This window comes from Theropithecus gelada, chromosome 3 (genome assembly GCF_003255815.1).
Source record: "Theropithecus gelada isolate Dixy chromosome 3, Tgel_1.0, whole genome shotgun sequence".
In the NCBI taxonomy this organism is placed as follows: Eukaryota; Metazoa; Chordata; class Mammalia; order Primates; family Cercopithecidae; genus Theropithecus; species Theropithecus gelada.
The window spans coordinates 10,890,101-10,909,913 of record NC_037670.1 but is presented as its reverse complement, the minus strand read 5'-3'; the positions used below and the strand labels follow the sequence as shown (position 1 = coordinate 10,909,913).

The following is a 19,813-nucleotide window of genomic DNA, read 5'->3' as shown; positions in this document are numbered from 1 at the left end:
CCAAGGTGGAGCTGGTGAACCCAAGAGGCAGAGGTTGCAGTGAGCCAAGACCACACCACTGCCCTCCAAGCTAGGCAACAGAGTGAGACCCTATCTCAAAAAAACAAAACAAAACAACACAACTGGGAGCCGAGCACAGTGGCTCACACCTGTAATCCCAGCACTTTGGGAGGCCAAGGCAGGCAGATCACCTGAGGTCGGGAGTTCGTGACCAGCCTGACCAACATGGAGAAACCCCATCTCTACTAAAAAATATAGGATTACATGCCTGTAATCCCAGCTACTTGGGAGGCTGAGGCAGGAGAGTCACTTGAACCCGGGAGGCGGAGGTTGCAGTGAGCTGAGATCATGCCATTGCACTCGAGCCTGGGCAACAAGAGCGAAACTCTGTCTCAAAAAAAAAAAAAACAAAAACTGGTCTAATGATACGCGCCACCCTGGTGGTCCCAAGAATGAAAGGAACGTGGAAGTGGAGGTCCTTGGGCACTGGGAAGTTGGGGCTGGGGGAGGCTTTGCTGGTGCAGCAGCGGACAGCAACCCCGGGGACCACCGGGGGCCCCCACCCACCTCCTGCATCAGGGCCCACTCTGTCCCTGGGTGCTCTCTGAGTCACCCACAGCTTCTTGGCTCTCTCTCCATCTCTCAGTCTGCTGGGGGAATCTGGGTGCCTGGAGGTGCAAGGGATGGGCTCCCCAAAGCTCAGTGCCCATGAGCGACATGGGCCCTGGAGAAGTGACTTCCTGGGGATGCAGCTACTCTCTGAAGAGCTTTTTCCCCAGGTCCTAACACCCCTCCACTTCCCTAGGGCTTTTTTCCTGCCCAGGCCCCTGCCTTTAATTTCCTGGGAGAAATCCTAGACCCTAAGCCCGACTCCACTCCTTGTCAGAAAGGGAGACCGAGGCCCAGTGACGGGTGAGGTGGGGCTTACCCAGGGTCACCCAGAGGGCAGGGACAGAGGCCCAGGGCTCCAGCGCCTTGGGCCTGAGTGACAGTCACAGCTGCCCTTCTGTAAATAGCAGTGTCTGCTGCCGTCAGGGGAGGGGAAGCAGCAGCTGGTGCCCCCCCACCACCACCTCCTTAGCCCCGGCAGAGCCCACTAATTTTGCTTTTGGCAGAAGGCAGCGTTCCTGTGGGGTCACTGGGCCCTTTCCCTCCTTTGTGTCATGCCAACGTGGGGGCATTTGTGGGTATTCAGGAGTCGTTCCCGTGGGAGGGCAGCTCCTACCATGTAAAGAGCTTGGTTGAGTTTCCCAAATGTGTCTGGTCCCAGGAGACAGGCTCCCAGGGTGAGTGAGCCCCCGGGATGCCCCGAATGATACCCCCACTGCCTCTGCACCCACCCACGGTCCAGTTCTCTTGCCTCCGAGAGGCCTGGATGCACCCTTGGAGCCATCAGGAGCTCGGGGCCTGCAGGCTCAGGGGCCATTGCCTGCCTGGCACCTTAGATTTCCCTCTCACACAACCTTTGAGGTGCCAGCCCCGGTGAGTCAGGTCTCTGGCTTCCTGCCTCCTCACCCCTGCAGGAAGAGCCTCCTGAACCCCAGGTCCCCTCATTGCCCTATGCCAGGCCAAGCCCTGGGGACCCAAGGAGCAATGAGGCCAGCCCCCTGCCATTAGGGAAGCCACTGGGAAACCTGGTATTTTCAGGATGCTTGCAAATCTTAGTGGGGTCAGTCGGGCGCGGTGACTCACGCCTATAATCCCAGCACTTTGGGAGGCTGAGGCGGGTGGATCACTTGAGGTCAGGAGTTCGAGACCAGCCTGGCCAACACGGTGAAACCCCATGTCTACTGAAAATACAAAAATTAGCCAGGCATGGTGGTAGGCACCTGTAGTCCCAGCTACTCGGGAGGCTGAGGCAGGAGAATCCCTTGAACCAGGGAGGTGGAGGTTGTAGTGAGCTGAGATGGTACCACTGCACTTCAGACTGGGTGACAGAGTGAGACTCTGTCTCAAAAAAAAAAAAAAAAAAAAAAGAAATTTCAGTGGGGTAAGCCCTGGAGGAAAAGCTTGGGCTACCTACGTGTTCACCACGTGGCCAGGACCCTAGAACGGGCACTTCTGGAGGATCAAGCTCTCTGAGTAAAGGCCTGGAGTTATAAAACAAGTTGACCATTCAGGCATGTGGGCACAGTGAGTTGTGGCTGGAGCAGGTGGGAGGAAGCTGGACCAGGACAAATGGACCTCAGATTCCAAGCTGGGGAACCACAGCGTCTCTGGCCAGCAGGATCCCTGCTGAAGCTTCCAGTCCAGGCCTCCACTGCAAGCCTCTGTCTGCTCTGTCCCCAGCCCTGCTGGCCGGCATGACGGCCGCACACCAGGGTCAGCCAGCCTCTGTTCCTGCTCCAAGCCGAGCTCTGCCCCTGCTGGACAGGGGCCAGTTCTTCCTGGAATTCCCATCTGCCTGCCCATCAAATGTGTGGCCCTTCCTTTTCCTCCTAAGAAAGTTCCTGTCTCGGAAACCAAGCCCTGCTGGGAATCCCAGACTCAGGCCAGCCCCAGGGGGGGCCTCAGGCTCACAGCAGGGAGCTTTGAGGCAGAGCGAGTGGAGCCAGGCACAGAGTGGCGGTCCCACAGAGCCCTGCCAGCTCACCTTGGATCAACCCTGCCCGCAGCGTTGTTGGGAACACTGGTCCCTTTTACTCACTCCAGGAAGCAGTGAGCCCCGTTCTGAGCCGGGGGCTCCAGGCCCTGCTCTGGAAGGTCAGGTCTGTAGCAGGAGACCAGCATTTTTTCTTCTTTCTTTTTTTTTTTTAAGTGACCAGATTTTAAGACCATCATTTTTTATTTTTTATTTTTTTTACTTTATTTTATTTTATTTTTTGAGACAGGGTGTCACTCTGTCGCCCAGGCTGGAGTTCAGTGATGTAATCTCGGCTCACTGCAACCTCCACCTCCCGGGTTCAAGTGATTCTCTTGCCTCAGCCTCCCAAGTAGCTGGGATTACAGGCGCACACCACCACGCCTGGCTAATTTTTGTATTTCTAGTAGAGATGGGGTTTCACCATGTTGCCCAGGCTGGCCTCGAATTCCTGACCTCAAGTCATCCTCCTTGGCCTCCCAAAGTGCTGAAATTACAGGTGTGAGCCACTACACCCAGCCAAGACCAGCATTTTTTAAAAAGTGAACTAGAATAGAAGAGAAAATATCACACTCTATCACACACAGGAAGGGTAACTGTTTTCTGGTGAGATGTTTGCTTCAGAGATATTTTTACCTGCGTGTGTGTGTACTGGGCCCCAGTGTTGAATGTATTTCTCACAATGGGTCAAGGTCAAAAATAAGAAAACCACAGATCTCGTGGGTGTATCAGGCAGCCCAGGTGGGGTTCTGTCCTCGAGGCTGGGAGGTAGGAGGCTCAGATGTCAATTCTGGTTCTGTCCCGGACTTGCTAGGTGACTATGGGAGGAGTTCCTTTTTTTTTTTTTTTTTTTTTTTTTTTGAGGCAGGATCTCACTCTTGTCACCCAGGCGGGAGTATAGTGGTACCGTCATAGCTCATTGCAGCCTCGACCTCCCCCGATCAAGCGATCCTTCCACCTCAGCCTCCCAAGTAGCTGGAACTACAGGTGCACATGCCACCATACTCAACTAAGTTTTTTGGTCTCTCTTTTTATTTGTTTATTTTTTTCTTTTTTTTTTTTTTTTTTTTTTTTTGAGACGGAGTCTCACTGTGTCTCCCAGGCTGGAGTGCAGTGGCGCGATCTCGGCTCACTGCAAGCTCCGCCCCCCGGGTTCACGCCATTCTCCCGCCTCAGCCTCCCAAGTAGCTGGGACTACAGGCGCCCGCTACCGCGCCCGGCTAGTTTTTTTTTTTTGTATTTTTAGTAGAGACGGGGTTTCACCATGTTAGCCAGGATAGTCTCGATCTCCTGACCTTGTGATCCACCCGCCTCGGCCTCCCAAAGTGCTGGGATTACAGGCTTGAGCCACCGCGCCCGGCCTTGTTTATTTTTTTTCTGTAAGACAGAGCTTCGTTCTTGTCGCCCAGGCTGGAGTGCAGTGGCACGATCTCAGCTCACCGCAACCTCCACCTCCCAGGTTCAAGCGATTCTCCTGCCTCAGCCTCCCAGGTAGCTGGGACTATAGGCATGCACCACCACACCCGGCTAATTTTGGGTTTTTTGTTTGTTTGTTTTTTGTTTTTTGTTTTTTTGAGACGGAGTCTTGCTCTGTCGCCCAGGCTGGAGTGCAGTGGCCCAATCTCAGCTCACTGCAAGCTCCACCTCCCGGGTTACCCATTCTCCTGCCTCAGCCTCCCAAGTAGCCAGGACTACAGTTGCCTGCCACCTTGCCCGGCTAATTTTTTGTATTTTTAGTAGAGACAGGGTTTCACCGTGTTAGCCAGGATGGCCTCGATCTCCTGACCTCGTGATCTGCCTGCCTCAGCCTCCCAAAGTGGTGGGATTACAGGCGCGAGCCACCACGTCCGGCCAAATTTTGTATTTTTTTTAGTAGAGATGCGGTTTCTCCATGTTTATCAGGCTGGTCTCAAACTCCTGACTTCAGATGATCTGCGTGCCTTGGTCTCCCAAAGTGCTGGGAATATAGGCATGAGCCACCACGCCCGGCCCATTTTTGGGTCTTGAGTAAAGATATGGTCTCACTATGTTGTCCAGGCTGTCCTTGAACTGCTGGACTCAGACCATCCTCCTGCCTCGGCCTCCCAAAGTGCTAGGATTACAGGCATGAGCCACCACACCTAGCCAGGAAAAATTTATTTCCTGTTTCAAAGAAATGCCTTCCTCAATTTCCCCATCTGTGAAATGGGGATTGGGACACCTCTGTACCAGGGTGGCTGTGGCAGTCTATTTGAGGGCCACTCTAATGCCTGGCAGTGGGGAGGGAATGGAGAAGGCGTCAGGAAATGCTGGGGCCACTGACTGTCCTTCTTCTGGCCCCCAGGCCTCCAGGCCCAAGGTCAGCATCCCACTGTCAGCCATCATTGAGGTCCGCACCACCATGCCCCTGGAAATGCCAGAGAAGGACAACACGTTCGTGCTCAAGGTGAGGTCTCACCCCTAATCCCAGAGATCCTCCAGCTGCCCCAGGCCACCTCCCCTTTGGGTGCTACAGTTCCATAGGGGAGCAAGGGGAAGGAGCCTAAGGCAGGATGGTAGTGGGAGGGAGCCCTGGTATGGGGGGTTCCCCAGACCCTATGACAGATGCCTAGTACATAGCTAAGACTTGAGTCTCGGCTCCACAGCCAAGTGCCCCAGGCGTTGCCCAACATCTGGGCCCCTTGCTCCCATTTACCCCTGGGCCTGGGCGAAGCTCATCAGTTTCACTTCCTGCCCTCCCTTCCCCTACTGGAGCCAGCACACACCCACCCCACTGGTGGCCAGCCGGCAGCAGTTATGCAAATGTTCCCGTCCCAGGGCACTGGAGTGTGGGAACCGGGCGGTCTCCCACAGAGGGCACAAAGGCATCGAGGGTGGGCGGGGAGGCACCCCGGTGGGTCTAGAGGCAGCCCATCCTTTTCCCAGGCCCCACACCGCACGCCAGGGTGGCCTGCAGGGGTTTCTGAGGACACGGCTCCAGGCTGCGAGAGCTGTGGTCCCTGGGACTGCGCAAAGGATCAGAGGGTGTTGATGAAGCAGTGTCCCCCTGGGATGCCTGGTCCCACTCACTCACCCTGCATGAAGCCCCCACCCTCTTCTCCCGGCTTCTGGTTGTGTTTGTGTTTGTACCCGTTCCCATTTGTTTAGTCACGACTCGCTTTTTCGTTTAACGAATGTTTACCAACCCCGGACCCTGAGTCATGCCAGGCTACGGGCTGGGGACACAGTCCCTGCCCACCTGGTACCCTCTAAACTGCCGATCGTGCATGACAGCCCTGAGGCAGAGGGGCTCGCCTGCCTCAATTTCCCCATCTGTTCAAAGAGGGATTAAAGGCAGTCTTCGAGAACCCACCCAGCTCTGTCATCCTGGGAGTCCAACAACTACATTGTTTGGTTGTTTGTTTGTTTGTTTATTTGGAGATGGATCTCACTCTGTCCCCCAGGTTGGAGTGCAATGGCGCAATCTTGGCTCACTACGACCTCCTCCTCCCAGGCTCAGGCGATCCTTCCATCTCAGTCTCCTGAGTAGCTGGGACCAAAGGCACATGCCACCATGCTTGGCTAATTTCTGTATTTTTGGAAGAGACGGGGTTTTACCATGTTGCCCAGGCTGGTCTCGAACTCCTGAGCTCAGGAGATCTGCCTGCCTCCGCCTCTCACAGTGCTAGATTACAGGTGTGAGCCACCACGTCCAGCCCAACGACTGCATTTTGACAGAGGCACACCACTGGAAGCCGACAGCACGGGACCTGGGTGTCCCAGAGACCTGGGTTCAGGCCCTGGCCCTGCCACTGGCTGCTGTGTGACTTTGAGCAAGTTCCTTGGCCTCTCTGAATCTTGGTCTTCTCATCTATAAAATGGGAGAAATGGCTCCTCTCCCTCACAGGGCCGTTGGGAGGAGTTGAGCAGAGTGCCGGGTTATGCTCTGGGCCTGGCCCCAGCAGGGATGTCCCCTGCCCTCTTCCCCTTCAGAGGCTGCATATCTCAAGCACATGGCCATGCTGGTAGAACTCCAGGCACTAAGATGTGCAAGGCACCCTACTCAGTGTGCCTCTCCACTCAACTTGAACCTCATGCCTGCGGTGCCAGGACATGGGTTGGGGATGCTGGGCCACCCATCCCTCCCCCGACCAGCATGGCCTCCTCAGAGGCTGCGTCTCCAAGGCAGAGGAGCTGAGATCAGTGAGGCGGGACATATCCCCAGTGGGGAGGCCCAGGAGGGAGGGAGCGCAGAGCGTGAGCTGCAGGCTGTACCACCGGGTCCCTGGCCTGAGTTCCGGGTGGTGCCCGACGGTGAACCCCACTGTCTTTCCTGCTGCTTATGCACTTGAGCCCTGCTGTGGGAGTGGGGGATGAGCCATTTGAGCCATTCTGGCCCTGTGTCCTGTAGTCCAGAGCCTGTCTGCTGACCGTGTTCTGGACTCCCGGCCACCTTCCTCCCCAGGTGGAGAATGGAGCTGAGTACATCCTGGAGACCATCGACTCTCTGCAGAAGCACTCGTGGGTAGCCGACATCCAGGGCTGCGTGGACCCCGGGTGAGTGTCCAAGTGGCCCAAGGATGGGTGGACAGACTGGGTGTGTCCTTGGTCCAGCCTTCACCAGGAGCAGCTTTCTAGCAGGGCGGGAGCTCAGCTTGAGAAACGAGCAATTCAATGTGATTCAGGTTAGTGCCAGCCAGGATCACCCTCCTTTAAAATACCCGCTACCTCCAATCTCCAGCAGGCTGTATGAGTCCTGCTCTATGGTGCCAGGACCTGGGGACCTGGAAGGAAGTTGGACCAAGTCTTGTCTTCACCTCAAGAGAGCCTCAGAGCACTGGGAGTTGGGCAGAGATGGGAGTGAGTCCCCAAAGGGCTGGGGGCCTGGTGCAGTGGCTCACACCTGTGACCCCAACACTTTGGGAGGTTGAGCTGGGAGGACCGCTTGAGCCCAGGAGTTCAAAACCAGCCTGGCCAACATAGCCAGACCCTTTTTTTTTTTTTTTTGAGACAGGGTTTTGCTCTGTCACCCAGGCTGGAGTGCAATGGTGTGATCTTGGCTCACTGCAACCTCCACCTCCCAGGTTCAAGCGATTCTCCTGCCTCAGCCTCCCGAGTAGCTGTGATTACAGGTGCCCACCACCACGCCCAGCTGATTTTTATATTTTTAGTAGAGACGGGGTTTCATCATGTTGGCCAGGCTGGTCTCGAACTGCAGACCTCAAGTGATCCACCCACCTTAGCCTCCCAAAGTGCCGGGATTACAGGCATGAGCCACTGTGCCCAGCCAACCCTGTCTCTTAAAATAAGAAAAACAAAAAGAACTGGAGAGAGAGGCTCCTAACCCAGCTCTGGGCTTAGGGAAGGGTTGCTGGTAGGCGTGCTCACCTAACCCGAGGCTTAAATAAAGAGTGGACCAACGCTAGGCAGAGGAGGATGCGAGAAGGCAGAGAGAACAGCCCAGCAAAAAGAGTGGAAATGGAACTGGGCACGGTGGCATGCATCTGTTATCCCATCTACTCTGGAGGCTGAGGCTGGAGGATCGCTTGAGCCCAAGATTTGGAGGCTACAGTGATCTAGGACTGTACCACTGCACTCCAGCCTGGGCAACACAGCAAGACCCTAACTCTTAAAAAATAATAATAAAAATTTGGCCAGGGCCAGGCGCAGTGGCTCACACCTGTAATCCCAGCACTTTGGGGGCCCAAGGCTGACAGATCACCTGAGATCAGGAGTTCGAGACCAGTTTGGCCAACATGGTGAAACCCCATCTCTACTAAAAATACAAAAATTAGCCAGGCATGGTGGTGGGCATCTGTAATCCCAGCTACTCGAGAGGCTGAGGCAGGAGAATCGCTTGAACCCGGGAGGCAGAGGTTGCAGTGAGCTGAGATTGTGCCATTGCACTGCAGCGTGAGCGAGAGAGCCAGACTCTGTCTCAAAATAATAATAATTTTAAAAGGTGTGGAAGTGTACAGGCACCTGGGACTTGCAGGGAACATCAAGGCCTTTGGGGTAGCCAGTGAGGAGGAGGTTTTGATGAGAGCTCAGGAAACGGGTAGGTCAGGGACAATGGGAGCCATGGCGGGTAATAAGCAGAGGGCACTTACGGTCAGCTGTGAACAGGAAGAGCAGCAAGAAGGTTGGCTCCACCGTCCAGGAGAGATGCCAGGCCAGGAGTAGGAGGGACAGGCAGCCTGACACGCTGAGCAATTGGCAGCAGCTCTGCTGGCTAATGGGGTGAGCCAAGCCCCCGGGGGAAGGGCCGCTGCTTTCTAATTAACAGCTTCATTTAAAGAAACACAATTAAGGTCCTGGGCGCCTCCCAGGCCCTGATCCACAAAGTGGTTGGAATCCCTCCTCCGCCGCCCTCCGGGCCATCTGCTCTGCAGACTCTTTCCCTAGCCCCTGTGAAGGTGAACCTCACTTGGTGGAATTTTCGAGCTGGCGGGGTCCCAGACACTTCGTGTCACAGACAGGGAGAGAAACCTTCCCACCCTGTGAGGGTCTCCACGGGATCCCAGGAGGAGCCCAGCCCCTTGGGGATAGTGGGCAGGGATCATGAGCCCTCAGCGGGGACTGGACCCACTTGGTGGTATCCGGGCCACGAGAGAGCCTTCCCCTTGGCTTTCTGAAGTTTCAGTGGAAAATCAATTTGCAAAAGGCAGATAAACAAGAGAAAAGACATACAAATTTATTTATTTATTTTTATTTTGTTATTTTATTTTTTAGAGGTAGGGCCTTGCTCTGTCGCCCAGGCTGGTGTACAGTGGTGCAATCAAGCTCACTGCAGCCTCGACCTCCTGGGCTCAAGCGATCCGCCTGCCTCAGCCTCCCAAGTAACTGGGACTATAGGCACATGCCATGAGGACTGGCTAATTTTTTTTTTTTTTTTTTTTTTTTTTTTTTGAGACAGAGTCTTGCTCTATCATCCAGGCTGGAGTGCAATGGCACAATCTCAGCTCACTGCAACCTCCACTTCCCAAGTTCAAGCAATTCTCCTGCCTCAGCCTCCTGAGTGGCTGAGATTATAGGTGCCTGCCACCATGCCCAGCTAATTTTTGTGTTTTTAGTCGAGACAGGGTTTCCCCATGGTGGTCAGGCTGGTCTCAAACTCTTGACCTCAGGTGATCTGCCAACCTCATCATCCCAAAGTGCCGGGATTACAGGTGTGAGCCACTGCACCCAGCCTAATTTTTTTTTTTTTTTAAGAGATGGGTAATCCCAGCACTTTGGGAGGCCAAGGCGGGCGGATCACGAGGTCAGCAGATCGAGACCATCCTGGCTAACACGGTGAAACCCCGTCTCTACTAAAAATACAAAAAATTAGCCGGACGTGGTGGCAGGCGCCTGTAGTCCCAGCTACTGGGGAGGCTGAGGCAGGAGAATGGCGTGAACCCGGGAGGCGGAGCGTGCAGTGAGCTGAGATCATGCCACTGCACTCCAGCCTGGGTGACAGAGAGAGACTCTGTCTCAAAAAAAAAAAAAAAAAAAAAAAGAGAGATGGGGTCTTGCTACGTTGCCTAGGCTGGTCTTAAATTCCTGGATTCAAGAGACCCACCTGCCTCAACCTCCCAAAGCACTGGGATTACAGGCATGAGCCATAGTGCTTAGCTGTACAAGGCAGATTAATAGGAGAAAAAGCGTGTAAATTTATTTAACATGTATACATAAGAGCCATCAGAATGAAGACTCAAAGATACAGCGGAGGGCCGGGCATGGTGGCTCACACCTGTAATCTCAGCAGTTTGGGAGGCTGAGGCAGGCAGATCACCTGAGGTCAGGAGTTCAAGACCAGCCTGGCTGACATGAGGAAACCCCGTCTCTACTAAAAATACAAAAATTAGCCAGAGGCGGTGGCAGGCCCGCTGTGATCCCAGCTACTTGGGAGGCTAAGACAGGAGAATCACTTGAACCTGGGAGGCAGAGGTTGCAGCGAGCTGAGATCACACCACTGTACTCTACTGGGTGACAAAAAAAAAAAAAGCCAGGTATGGTGACTCACACCTGTAATCCCATTACTTTGGGAGGCCGAGGCAGGCAGATCACGAAGTCAGGAGTTTGAGACCACCTTGGCCAATATGGTGAAACCCTGTCTCTACTAAAAATACAAAAAGTAGCTGGGTGTGGTGATGGGTGCCTGCAATCCCACCTACTCGGGAGGCTGTAGCAGAAGAATCGCTTGAACCTGGGAGACAGAGGTTGCAGTGAGCTGAGATCGTGCCTCTGCACTCCAGCCTGGGCAATAGAGTGAGACTCTCTCTCTCAAAAAAAAAGATACAGGAAAATGGTCCATTTTTATGCTTAGGTTCAGCAAAGTATAGACAGCGGTGTAGAAAGAGGATTGGACACAAAGGGCAGGATCTGAAGGGAACAGACTGAGTGGGGGACCCAGCCAGGCCTATCTGTCTAGATTTTTCTTGGCCTCTCTGAACAGCATTCCTTCTGGGTGTGGGACAGAACCCTATCTTGAATGGGGGTTTTATGACCTACAGTCAAACCAGGTAGATTGGGTGATTTCTTTCATTCTTTTTTTCTTGCTTGCTTTCCTTTCCTTCTTTCCTTTCTTTCTTTCTTTCCTTTTGCTTTTACTTTTTTTTCTGTTCTGTTGCCCAAGGTGGAGGGCAGTGGCATGATCACAGCTCACTGCAGCCTCCAATTCCTAGACTCCATTGATCCTCCTGCCTCACCGCCACGCCCAGCTAATGTTTTTTTTATTAAGACGGGGTTCTCAGGGCCAAGTGTGGTGGCTCATGCCTATAATCCCAACACTTTAGGAGGCTGAGGCGGATGGATCACCTGAGGTTGGGAGTTCGAGATCAGGCTGGCCAACATGGAGAAACCCGGATCACCTGAGGTTGGGAGTTCAAGATCAGGCTGGCCAACATGGAGAAACCCCGTCTCTACTAAAAATACAAAATTAGCTGGGCGTGGTGGTGCATGCCTGTAATCCCAGCTACTCGGAGGAGACTGAGGCAGGAGAATCACTTGAACTCTCGGGAGGCAGAGGTTGCAGTGAGCCAGGATTGCGCCATTGCGCTCCAGCCTGGGCAACAAGAGCAAAACTCTGTCTCAAAAAAAAAAAAAAAGACAGGTTCTCGCAGCCGGGTGCGGTGGCTCACACCTGTAATCCCCACGCTCTGGGAGGCCAAGGTGGGTAGATCACCAATCCAAGACCAGCATGGCCAACATGGTGAAACCCTGTCTCTACAAAAAATACAAAAAAAAAAAAAATTAGCCAGGCATGGTGGTGCATGCTTGTGATCCCAGCTACTGAGGAGGCTGAGGCAGGAGAATTGCTTGAACCAGGGAGGCGGAGGTTGCGGTGAGCTGAGATCGTGCCACTGCACTCTAGCCTGGGCAATAGAACAAGACTCCATTTCAGGAAAAAAAAAAAAAAAAAAGATGGGGATCTCACTATGTTGCCCAAGCTGATTTCAAACTCCTGGCCTCAAGTGATCCTCCCACTTTAGCCTCCCAGAGTGCTAGGATTACAAACATGAGCCACCATGCCTGGCTGGATAATTTCTCTATGACAAGTTTTTACATAGAATATTTTTAAGTTGGCCAGGCGCAGTAGCTCACACCTGTATTTCCAGCATTTTAGGAGGACGAGGCAGGCGAATCACGAGGTCAGGAGTTCAAGACCAGCCTGGCCAACATAGTGAAATCTCATCTCTACTAAAAATACAAAAAAAATTAGCCAGGCATGGTGGCGGGCGCCTGTAATCCCAGCTACTCAGGAGGCTGAGGCAGGAGAATCGATTGAACCCAGGAGGCAGAGGCTGCAGTGAGCCAAGATCATACCACTGTATTCCAGCCCTGGCAACAGAGTGAGACTCATCTCAAAAAAAAAGATTATTTTTAGGTTTTATGACTACGTTTTGGAAAAAGGGGTTCTGGTTTCTGTGACCCACCTTGGGAAAGAGGGACTTCCGTTTCTCTGGTGCCTCTGGGGAGAAGAGGATTGAGAGACAGGTAGGCGGGAGAAGAGGATTGAGAGACAGGTAGGCAGGAGAAGGTCAGAGAAGAACATTTTTGTTTCTGAGGCTGCTGCTGAGGACTTTATTTTGGGGTATTGTTTTCTGAGCCCCAACAGTGGCCTGGTCAATCACATGGTGGCTACAGAGCCAGCGGAGGGTGGGACAGAGGGACGGGACATGGAGGCAGAGAGAGGTGACCAGAGCCAGGAGGGCTACATGCTGGGCCGTGGGACTGCCAGCCACTGCCTGGCCATGTAAGCAGCTTGTGGTTTGGGTCCAAGTCCTACAGCAGGACATGGCTTCCATTTCTTGTCTCCACAGTGACAGTGAGGAAGACACCGACCTCTCCTGTACCCGAGGAGGCTGTCTGGCCAGCCGCGTGGCCTCCTGCAGCTGTGAGCTCCTGACTGATGGTAGGTAGGGGGACAGGGTTGGAGGAGGGGCACATGCAGGGTGGACAGATAAAGATACGTGTGTCTCACCTGCCATTTCCCCAGCAGTTGACCTACCCCGGCCCCCAGAGACGACAGCCACAGGTGCAGTGGTGACAGCCCCCCACAGCCGAGGTCGAGATGCCGTCAGAGAGTCCCTGATCCACGTCCCACTAGAGACCTTTCTGCAGACCCTGGAATCCCCGGGCGGCAGCGGCAGTGACAGCAATAACACAGGTGCCAGTGGGGACAGCCTGCTCTTCCCACACCACCTCTCGTGGACCCCCACCCCCAGCCATGGCCACCCATGGGCTCCCTAAACCTTGCTAAGCCCCAGAAGCTGTGACATCTCATCCCCCTGGGTCCTTCACACATCTCCGAAGTACTTCTGGCTTTTGTAGACTGGTCTAGGAACCTGGCCCCTCCCACTGGACCCAGTTTCAATAGAAAATGTTCACAGGGGCCGGGCACAGTGGCTCACACCTGAAATCCCAACACTTTGGGAGGCCAAGGCGGGCGGATCACCTGAGGTCAGGAGTTCGAGACCAGCCTGGCTAACATGGCAAAACCCCATCGCTACGAAAAATACGAAAAGTAGCCGGGAGTGGTAGTGCACACATGTAGTCCCAGCTACTCAGGAGGCTGAGGCAGGAGAATCACTTGAATCTGGGAGGCGGAGGTTGCAGTGAGCCAAGATCACGCCACTGCACTCCAGCCTGGCAACAGAGTGAGACTCTATCTCAAAAAAAAAAGAAAAAGAAAAAGAAAGAAAAGAAAATACTCACAGGGCCTGGGTGCAGTGTCTCACACCTGTAATCCCAGCCAGGGCTTTGGGATGCTGGGGATCACTTGAAGCCCAGAGTTTGAGACTAGCATAGACAACATAGCAAGACCCTATCTGCACAAAATTTTTGAGACAGAGTCTCACTTTATTGCCCACGCTGGAATGCAGTAGCGGATCATAACTCACTGCAACCTCCACCCCCGAGTTCAAGCGATTCTCCTGTCTCAGCCTCCCGAGTAGCTGAGAATACAGGCACCCGCCACCACGCCTGGCTCATTTTTGTATTTTTAGTAGAGATGGCGATTTTGCCATGTTGGCCAGGCTGGTCTTGAACTCCTGACCTCAAGTGATCCTCCTGCCTTGGCCTCCCAAAGTACTGGAATTACAAGCGTGAGCCACCATGCCCGGCCACAAACATTTTTTTTAAATTATCTGGGCAGGTTGGTACACACCAACCTGCCTGTAGGTTGGTGTGCCTGTAGTCCCAGCTACTTGGGAGGCCGAGGTGTGAGGATCACTTGAGCCCAGGAGGTCGAGGCTACAGTGAGCTGTGATCACACCATTGCACTCCAGCCTGGGCAACAGAGAGAGACCCTATAAAAAAAAAAGAAAAAAAAAAAAAGAAAAGAAAAAGAGAAAAGAAAAGAAGAAAGGACGGAGGGAGGGAGGGAAGGAAGGGGCTCACAGAAAAGGGTCCAGAGGGTTGGAATCAGGGGTTGGGAACAGGCGACTGGATTTGTTCCTAAGTTTGTTGATGACTTACAGAGCAACTCCAGGATAGTCCTTCACAGCTCTGTGCCTCAGTTTACCTCATAGACGTCACCATTGGGTTGGGTCAGCTCCCTGCCCAACTCTAAAATTATTCCGGCTGGGCACAGTGGCTCACACCTGTAATCTCAGCACTTCAAGAAGCCAAGACAGGAGGATCGTTTGAGCCCAGGACTTCCAGACTAGTCTGGGCAACAAAGCAAGACTCTGTCTCTACGAAAAATAAAAATTAGCCAGGCATTGTGACACAAGCTTGTAGTCCTAGCTACACAGGAGGCTGAGGTGGGAGGATTGCTTGAGCCCAGGAGGCCAAGGCTGCAGTGAGCTATGGTTGTGCCACTGGACTTCAGCCTGGGTGATGGAGCAAGACCCTATCTCAAAAAATAAGTTAAATAAATAAATAAATAAAATTATTCAGCTGGGCTCAGTGACTCATGCCTGTAATCCCAGCACTTTGGGAGTCCAAGACGGGCAGATTGCCTGAGCTCAGCAGTTCAAGACTGGCCTGGGCAACATGGTGAAACGCTGTCTCTACTAAAAATACAAAAATTAGCCTGGCCATAGTGGTGCATGACTGTAATCCCAGATACTCAGGAGGCTGAGACAGGAGAATCACTTGAACCTGCAAGACGAGGTTGCAGTGAGTTCAGATCACATCACTGCATTCCAGCCTGGGCAACAGAGCAAGACTCTGTCTCAAACAAAAAAATATTCAGGCCAGGTGCAGTGGCTCACACCTGTAATCCCAGCACTTTGGGAGGCCAAGGCAGGAGGATTACTTGAGCCTAGGAGTTTGAGACCAGCCTGGGGAACATAGCAAGACCCCATCTCTAAAAAATAAAAAATAAGGCCGGGCACAGTGGCTTACGCCTATAATCGCAGCACTTTGGGAGGCCGAGGTGGGTGGATCATCTGAGGTCAGGAGTTCGAGATCAGCCTGACCAACATGGTGAAACCCCATCTCTACTAAAAATACAAAAATTAGTTGGGCGTGGTGGCACGCACCTGTAATCCCAGCTACCTGGGAGGCTGAGGCAGGAGAATTGCTTGAACTCCGGAGGCAGAGGTTACAGTGAGCCACTGGGATTGTGCCATTGCACTCCAGCCTAGGCGACAAGGGCAAAACTTTGTCTCAAAAAATTAAAAATAAAAACTAAAAACCAACAAAAATTTTAAAATTTATTCCAACAGCATTTTGTTTGTAAAAAAAAAAAAAAAGATGTCGCCTCTTTTCTCACATTTATTTCTTTATCGCCCTCTCTCCTTCCCACCATGTTCCTCACACTGTCATCCCCACCTCAGGGGAAGAGGGTGCAGAGACAGATCCCGAGGCTGAGCCGGAGCTGGAGCTGTCCGACTACCCCTGGTTCCACGGGACACTGTCCCGGGTCAAGGCTGCTCAACTGGTTCTGGCGGGAGGGCCCCGGAACCACGGCCTCTTCGTGATCCGCCAAAGTGAGACTCGGCCTGGGGAGTACGTGCTGACTTTCAACTTCCAGGGCAAGGCCAAGGCAAGTGTGTGTGGGGGGCCGTGGGGGTGCAGTGGGCAGCCCTGGAGAAGAGGGGTCATGGTGGCCCCAGTCCTGAGGCTGTGCCTCGGAAGCAGCTGCAGGCGGACCCGTGTGGCATGACTTCCCATGGGCCCCACTCACCCCAGCCATGCTCCGTGAACCACCTGCGTCCCTCCTACACATCACTGGGGACTGCAGTCAGCCCTATTTCAGCCTTTCCGTTCTCCAGAAGGGGATCTCCTAGCACTGGATCTTCTAAGGGTCTCCACCCAGAGATCCCGCAGTGCGGGGCTGGAGCCAGCCAAGGCTCTCAGAGCCCCACCTTCTGCCCCACCGCCCCCAGACAGCCCCTCCTCCCTGCGCAGGTCAGGTCACCAACCCGAGAGGCACACACGGGCAAGCCCTAGAGACCCACCAGGGGAGGAGGACCTGGGCTGGGTGGGAGAGCTATGCAGGGTCTCGGGGGTGGGGTTCAGCATCGGAGGGGACAGCCTGATCAGAGACCTGCAGGGGAGGGAGAATTGTGGAGGGGAAGACAGGCGGGAAGGCGATCCCAACAGCGCCCAGCTGAATCAGAGGCATGATGGTACACCCAGGTGGTGTGCTTTCAAGGAAGAGGATTCTGTGCTATATTGACCTAAAATGCTTTATTTTTGTTTTTGTTTTTTTTGTTTGAGACACTCTCACTCTATCCTCCAGGCTGGATTGCAACAGTGCAATCTCAGCTCATTGCAACCTCCGCCTCCCGGGTTCAAGCGATTCTTGTGCCTCAGCCTCCCAAGTAGCTGGGATTACAGACACGTACCACCACACCTGGCTAATTTTTATATTTTTAGTAGAGACGGGGTTTCACCATGTTGGCCAGGCTGGTCTCGAACTCCTGACCTCAGGTGATCCACCCGCCTCGGCCTCCCAAAGTGCTGGGATTACAGGCGTGAGCCACTGCGCCTGGCCTGTTGACCTGAAATTCAAAGGAAAATTTGACAGCAAAGCTGAATTATTATGGGAGGGTGCAATGTGGCCAGAGGGGGCAGGAACCTCAGTGTCCGCCCCCGCATCCCAGGTTTCCGATAAGGAGACACTCAGCCCAGGCTCCTGCCAGGACGGATTTCCTGGCAGCTCCTATTAGAGGAAGGAGAACCTTAGGACTCCTGCTCTAGGCCTGCAGCTGGGGGACAGCGTCTCTCTGCAGGGACCCCGGCTGCCCTAACCCCTAGTGGCTTCTCTCCTCCGCCGGGTTGGCCCCACTGTGCAGGAGGTAGCACCTCCACCAGGGACATTTCCTTGGCAAGCAGCCACTCTTCCAGTTCCTGCGACAACCAGGTGCTTAAGGCCATCCCTGGTGACATGCGTTTACTTCTCAGCCAGTGCTGCTCCAGGCAGCCTTCCAGAGGGCCTGGATCTGAATCATGCCCAAGCCAGAGGCTAGGATGGGGGAACACAGGGTGGGCAGGAAGCTCCTCTCCTTCCTGGAACAGGACCCAGCCTTGAACCTGCCTCTCACCTCTCTACCCGGCTGCTCTTCTCCCAGAGTGGAGATGACTGCTCCAGGCTTGATAATTGAATGGTGGGACAAAGCAGGAACCCCGGCCTTCCGCTTACATACCTCCTGGGTGGGAAGATCACTACCTTCCCAGGGGCAACTCTTTCCACCTTCACGGAATAAATGTCTGGAAGGTCTGGCAGAAGATTGGGATGTGTCCAGCTTGCCTCTCCTCACCCCTGGGTCCTGGCTGTGCCCTGCGCAGGCTCTGCCCGGCTATGAGGCTGTGGTGGGACCCCTCTGTGCTGTTTCTCTCGGGCTGAGTCCCTGCATTGTCCTAGCAACTTACTCTGCTAAGTGGCAGAGCTCACTTGTGGGACCACCACCCTCTTCCAGGGATTGTCTGTATTTTGTTTGTTTGTTTGTTTTTTAAAGGGATGGGGGGATCTCACCATGTTGGCCAGGCTGGTCTTGAACTCCTGACCTCCAGTGATCCACTCCCCTCAGCCTCCCAAAGTGCTGGGATAACAGGCGTGAGCCACTGCACCCGGCGGATTGTCTGTCTTTTATGTAGGTGGCCAGACCACCTCCCCTTCCTGGGCTTGGGGCTATGTGTGTACCCTCAAACAACTCCTCTTAGCTCCCCTGTTGCCACACACACACCCCAGAGATAGCCACTTTTTTCTGCAGTGGGATACATGTTGAGCAAAATAGGGCTTAAGTCAGAGACCTGCGGCTCACCACTAGACACCACAGGCCTATGGTTTCTTACCCTGAGGTACCTGCCTCATGCAGGCTCTAGAAACCCAGAGAGTAGCCAGCCCTGTTCCAGCTGTTCCTGCAGGGTGCCGTCACTCCTCCCTAGCCAGCCCTGGGGAACTTTTCACGCCTCTGGGTTTTGGCTGTGCAGGGACAGAGGCCCAACCTCTAGCCTCCTGAGCTGGGGGAACCACCCAAATAAGAGTTTTCTTCCCTGCTTTGTGCTCTGTGACCGTGGGCCAGTCACTCCCCCTCCCTGGGCCTTAGTTTTCCCATCTCTAACATGGGGGCAGTAATCCCTGTCTTCTGGCGTTAGGAGAGGATTAGAGATTAGAGGTGTGTAGGACATGGGCCCATAGTAAGGGTGTCCCAGCATGGGGACAATGCCTGATGCCTTCCATCCCAGCCTGGGTCCATTGCCTCCATTCCCCACCCCTACATGGGGCTCATGTGTGAGGGGCCCCCTGGCTCTGACACAGCCCCATACAGCCCCTGTGAGCCTTGGTCCTTCCATCATCCCCCAAAGGCGCTTACCCAGGTGCCCAGCCCCGGACCCACCCCTGACCACACCCACCTGTACCCACAGCACCTGCGCCTGTCCCTGAACGGCCACGGCCAGTGTCACGTACAGCACCTGTGGTTCCAGTCTGTGCTTGACATGCTCCGCCACTTCCACACGCACCCCATCCCACTGGAGTCAGGGGGTTCCGCCGATATCACCCTTCGCAGCTATGTGCGGGCCCAGGGCCCCCCGCCAGGTAAGATGCTGCCAACTGGCCCATGTGATTACTCAAGAAGACCCCCTTGATTACTCAAGAAGGTGGCCCCTGGGGGAGGATGAGCCCCAGGTCTCCTGTCCCACAGCCTCAGCTGTGTCCCTCCCACCCTAGCCTAGCCACAGCAATTGCAAGCAGTCAGGTCAGCAGGAGTGGAGGCAGAAGGGGCAGCCCTGAGGCAGCCAGGTCCCTAATGATTCCTTGCAAGGGAAACGGGGCGCCCAAGAGCAGTGCAGGTGGGTGTATGGGGGTGGGGATGGGGGTGTGGATTGGGGCAAATGGGACGAAAGGAGCTGGGGGTGTGGATTCCCAACCCCTGCACAGGGGAGGCTCAGAGCAAAGCTGCTGGAACCCAGCACTAAGGGCATGGGTGCATGTGCACGCGTGTGGTTGTGTGTGTGCATGAGTGTATGTGTGCATGTGCACGCATGTGCCCGTGTGTGTACGTTTACGTGTGCGTGTGTGTGCAAATATGGATGAGCATGTGCATTGTGTGCATGTGTATGTGTGTGCGCATATACGTGCACGTGTGTGCTTGTGTGTGTGTCTCTGTGCAAGCGTGTGTATCATGTGTGCGTGTGTGTGCACTCCTGTGCGTGTGGCTGTATGGGCGTGCACACGCGTGGTTAGGTACGTGTATGTGTGTGTGTTCCTGTTTATGCATGTGTGCGGGTGTGCGTGCATATGTGTCCGAGGACATGGGCTGCAACTCGGAAACCTGAGCGTGGGCCCTGGCTCCCTGAGGGATCTCGGCCTCCCTCCAGGATGTGTGGCCACCC

The 19,813-nt window shown here is 54.3% G+C and overlaps 1 protein-coding gene across 2 annotated transcripts in view; it reads left to right on the top strand.

The window, feature by feature from the left end:
* SH2B2 (SH2B adaptor protein 2) overlaps positions 1–19,813 on the top strand; it is a 38,875-nt gene that overhangs the window by 18,608 nt on the left and 454 nt on the right. For both annotated transcript variants that reach the window (XM_025379916.1, XM_025379918.1), the window contains exons 3-8: positions 4,905–5,006; positions 7,005–7,096; positions 12,844–12,935; positions 13,020–13,190; positions 15,808–16,016; positions 18,845–19,016. In XM_025379916.1, coding sequence (XP_025235701.1) covers positions 4,905–5,006; positions 7,005–7,096; positions 12,844–12,935; positions 13,020–13,190; positions 15,808–16,016; positions 18,845–19,016 — 838 coding nt within the window. The remainder of the gene's footprint in view (positions 1–4,904; positions 5,007–7,004; positions 7,097–12,843; positions 12,936–13,019; positions 13,191–15,807; positions 16,017–18,844; positions 19,017–19,813) is intronic.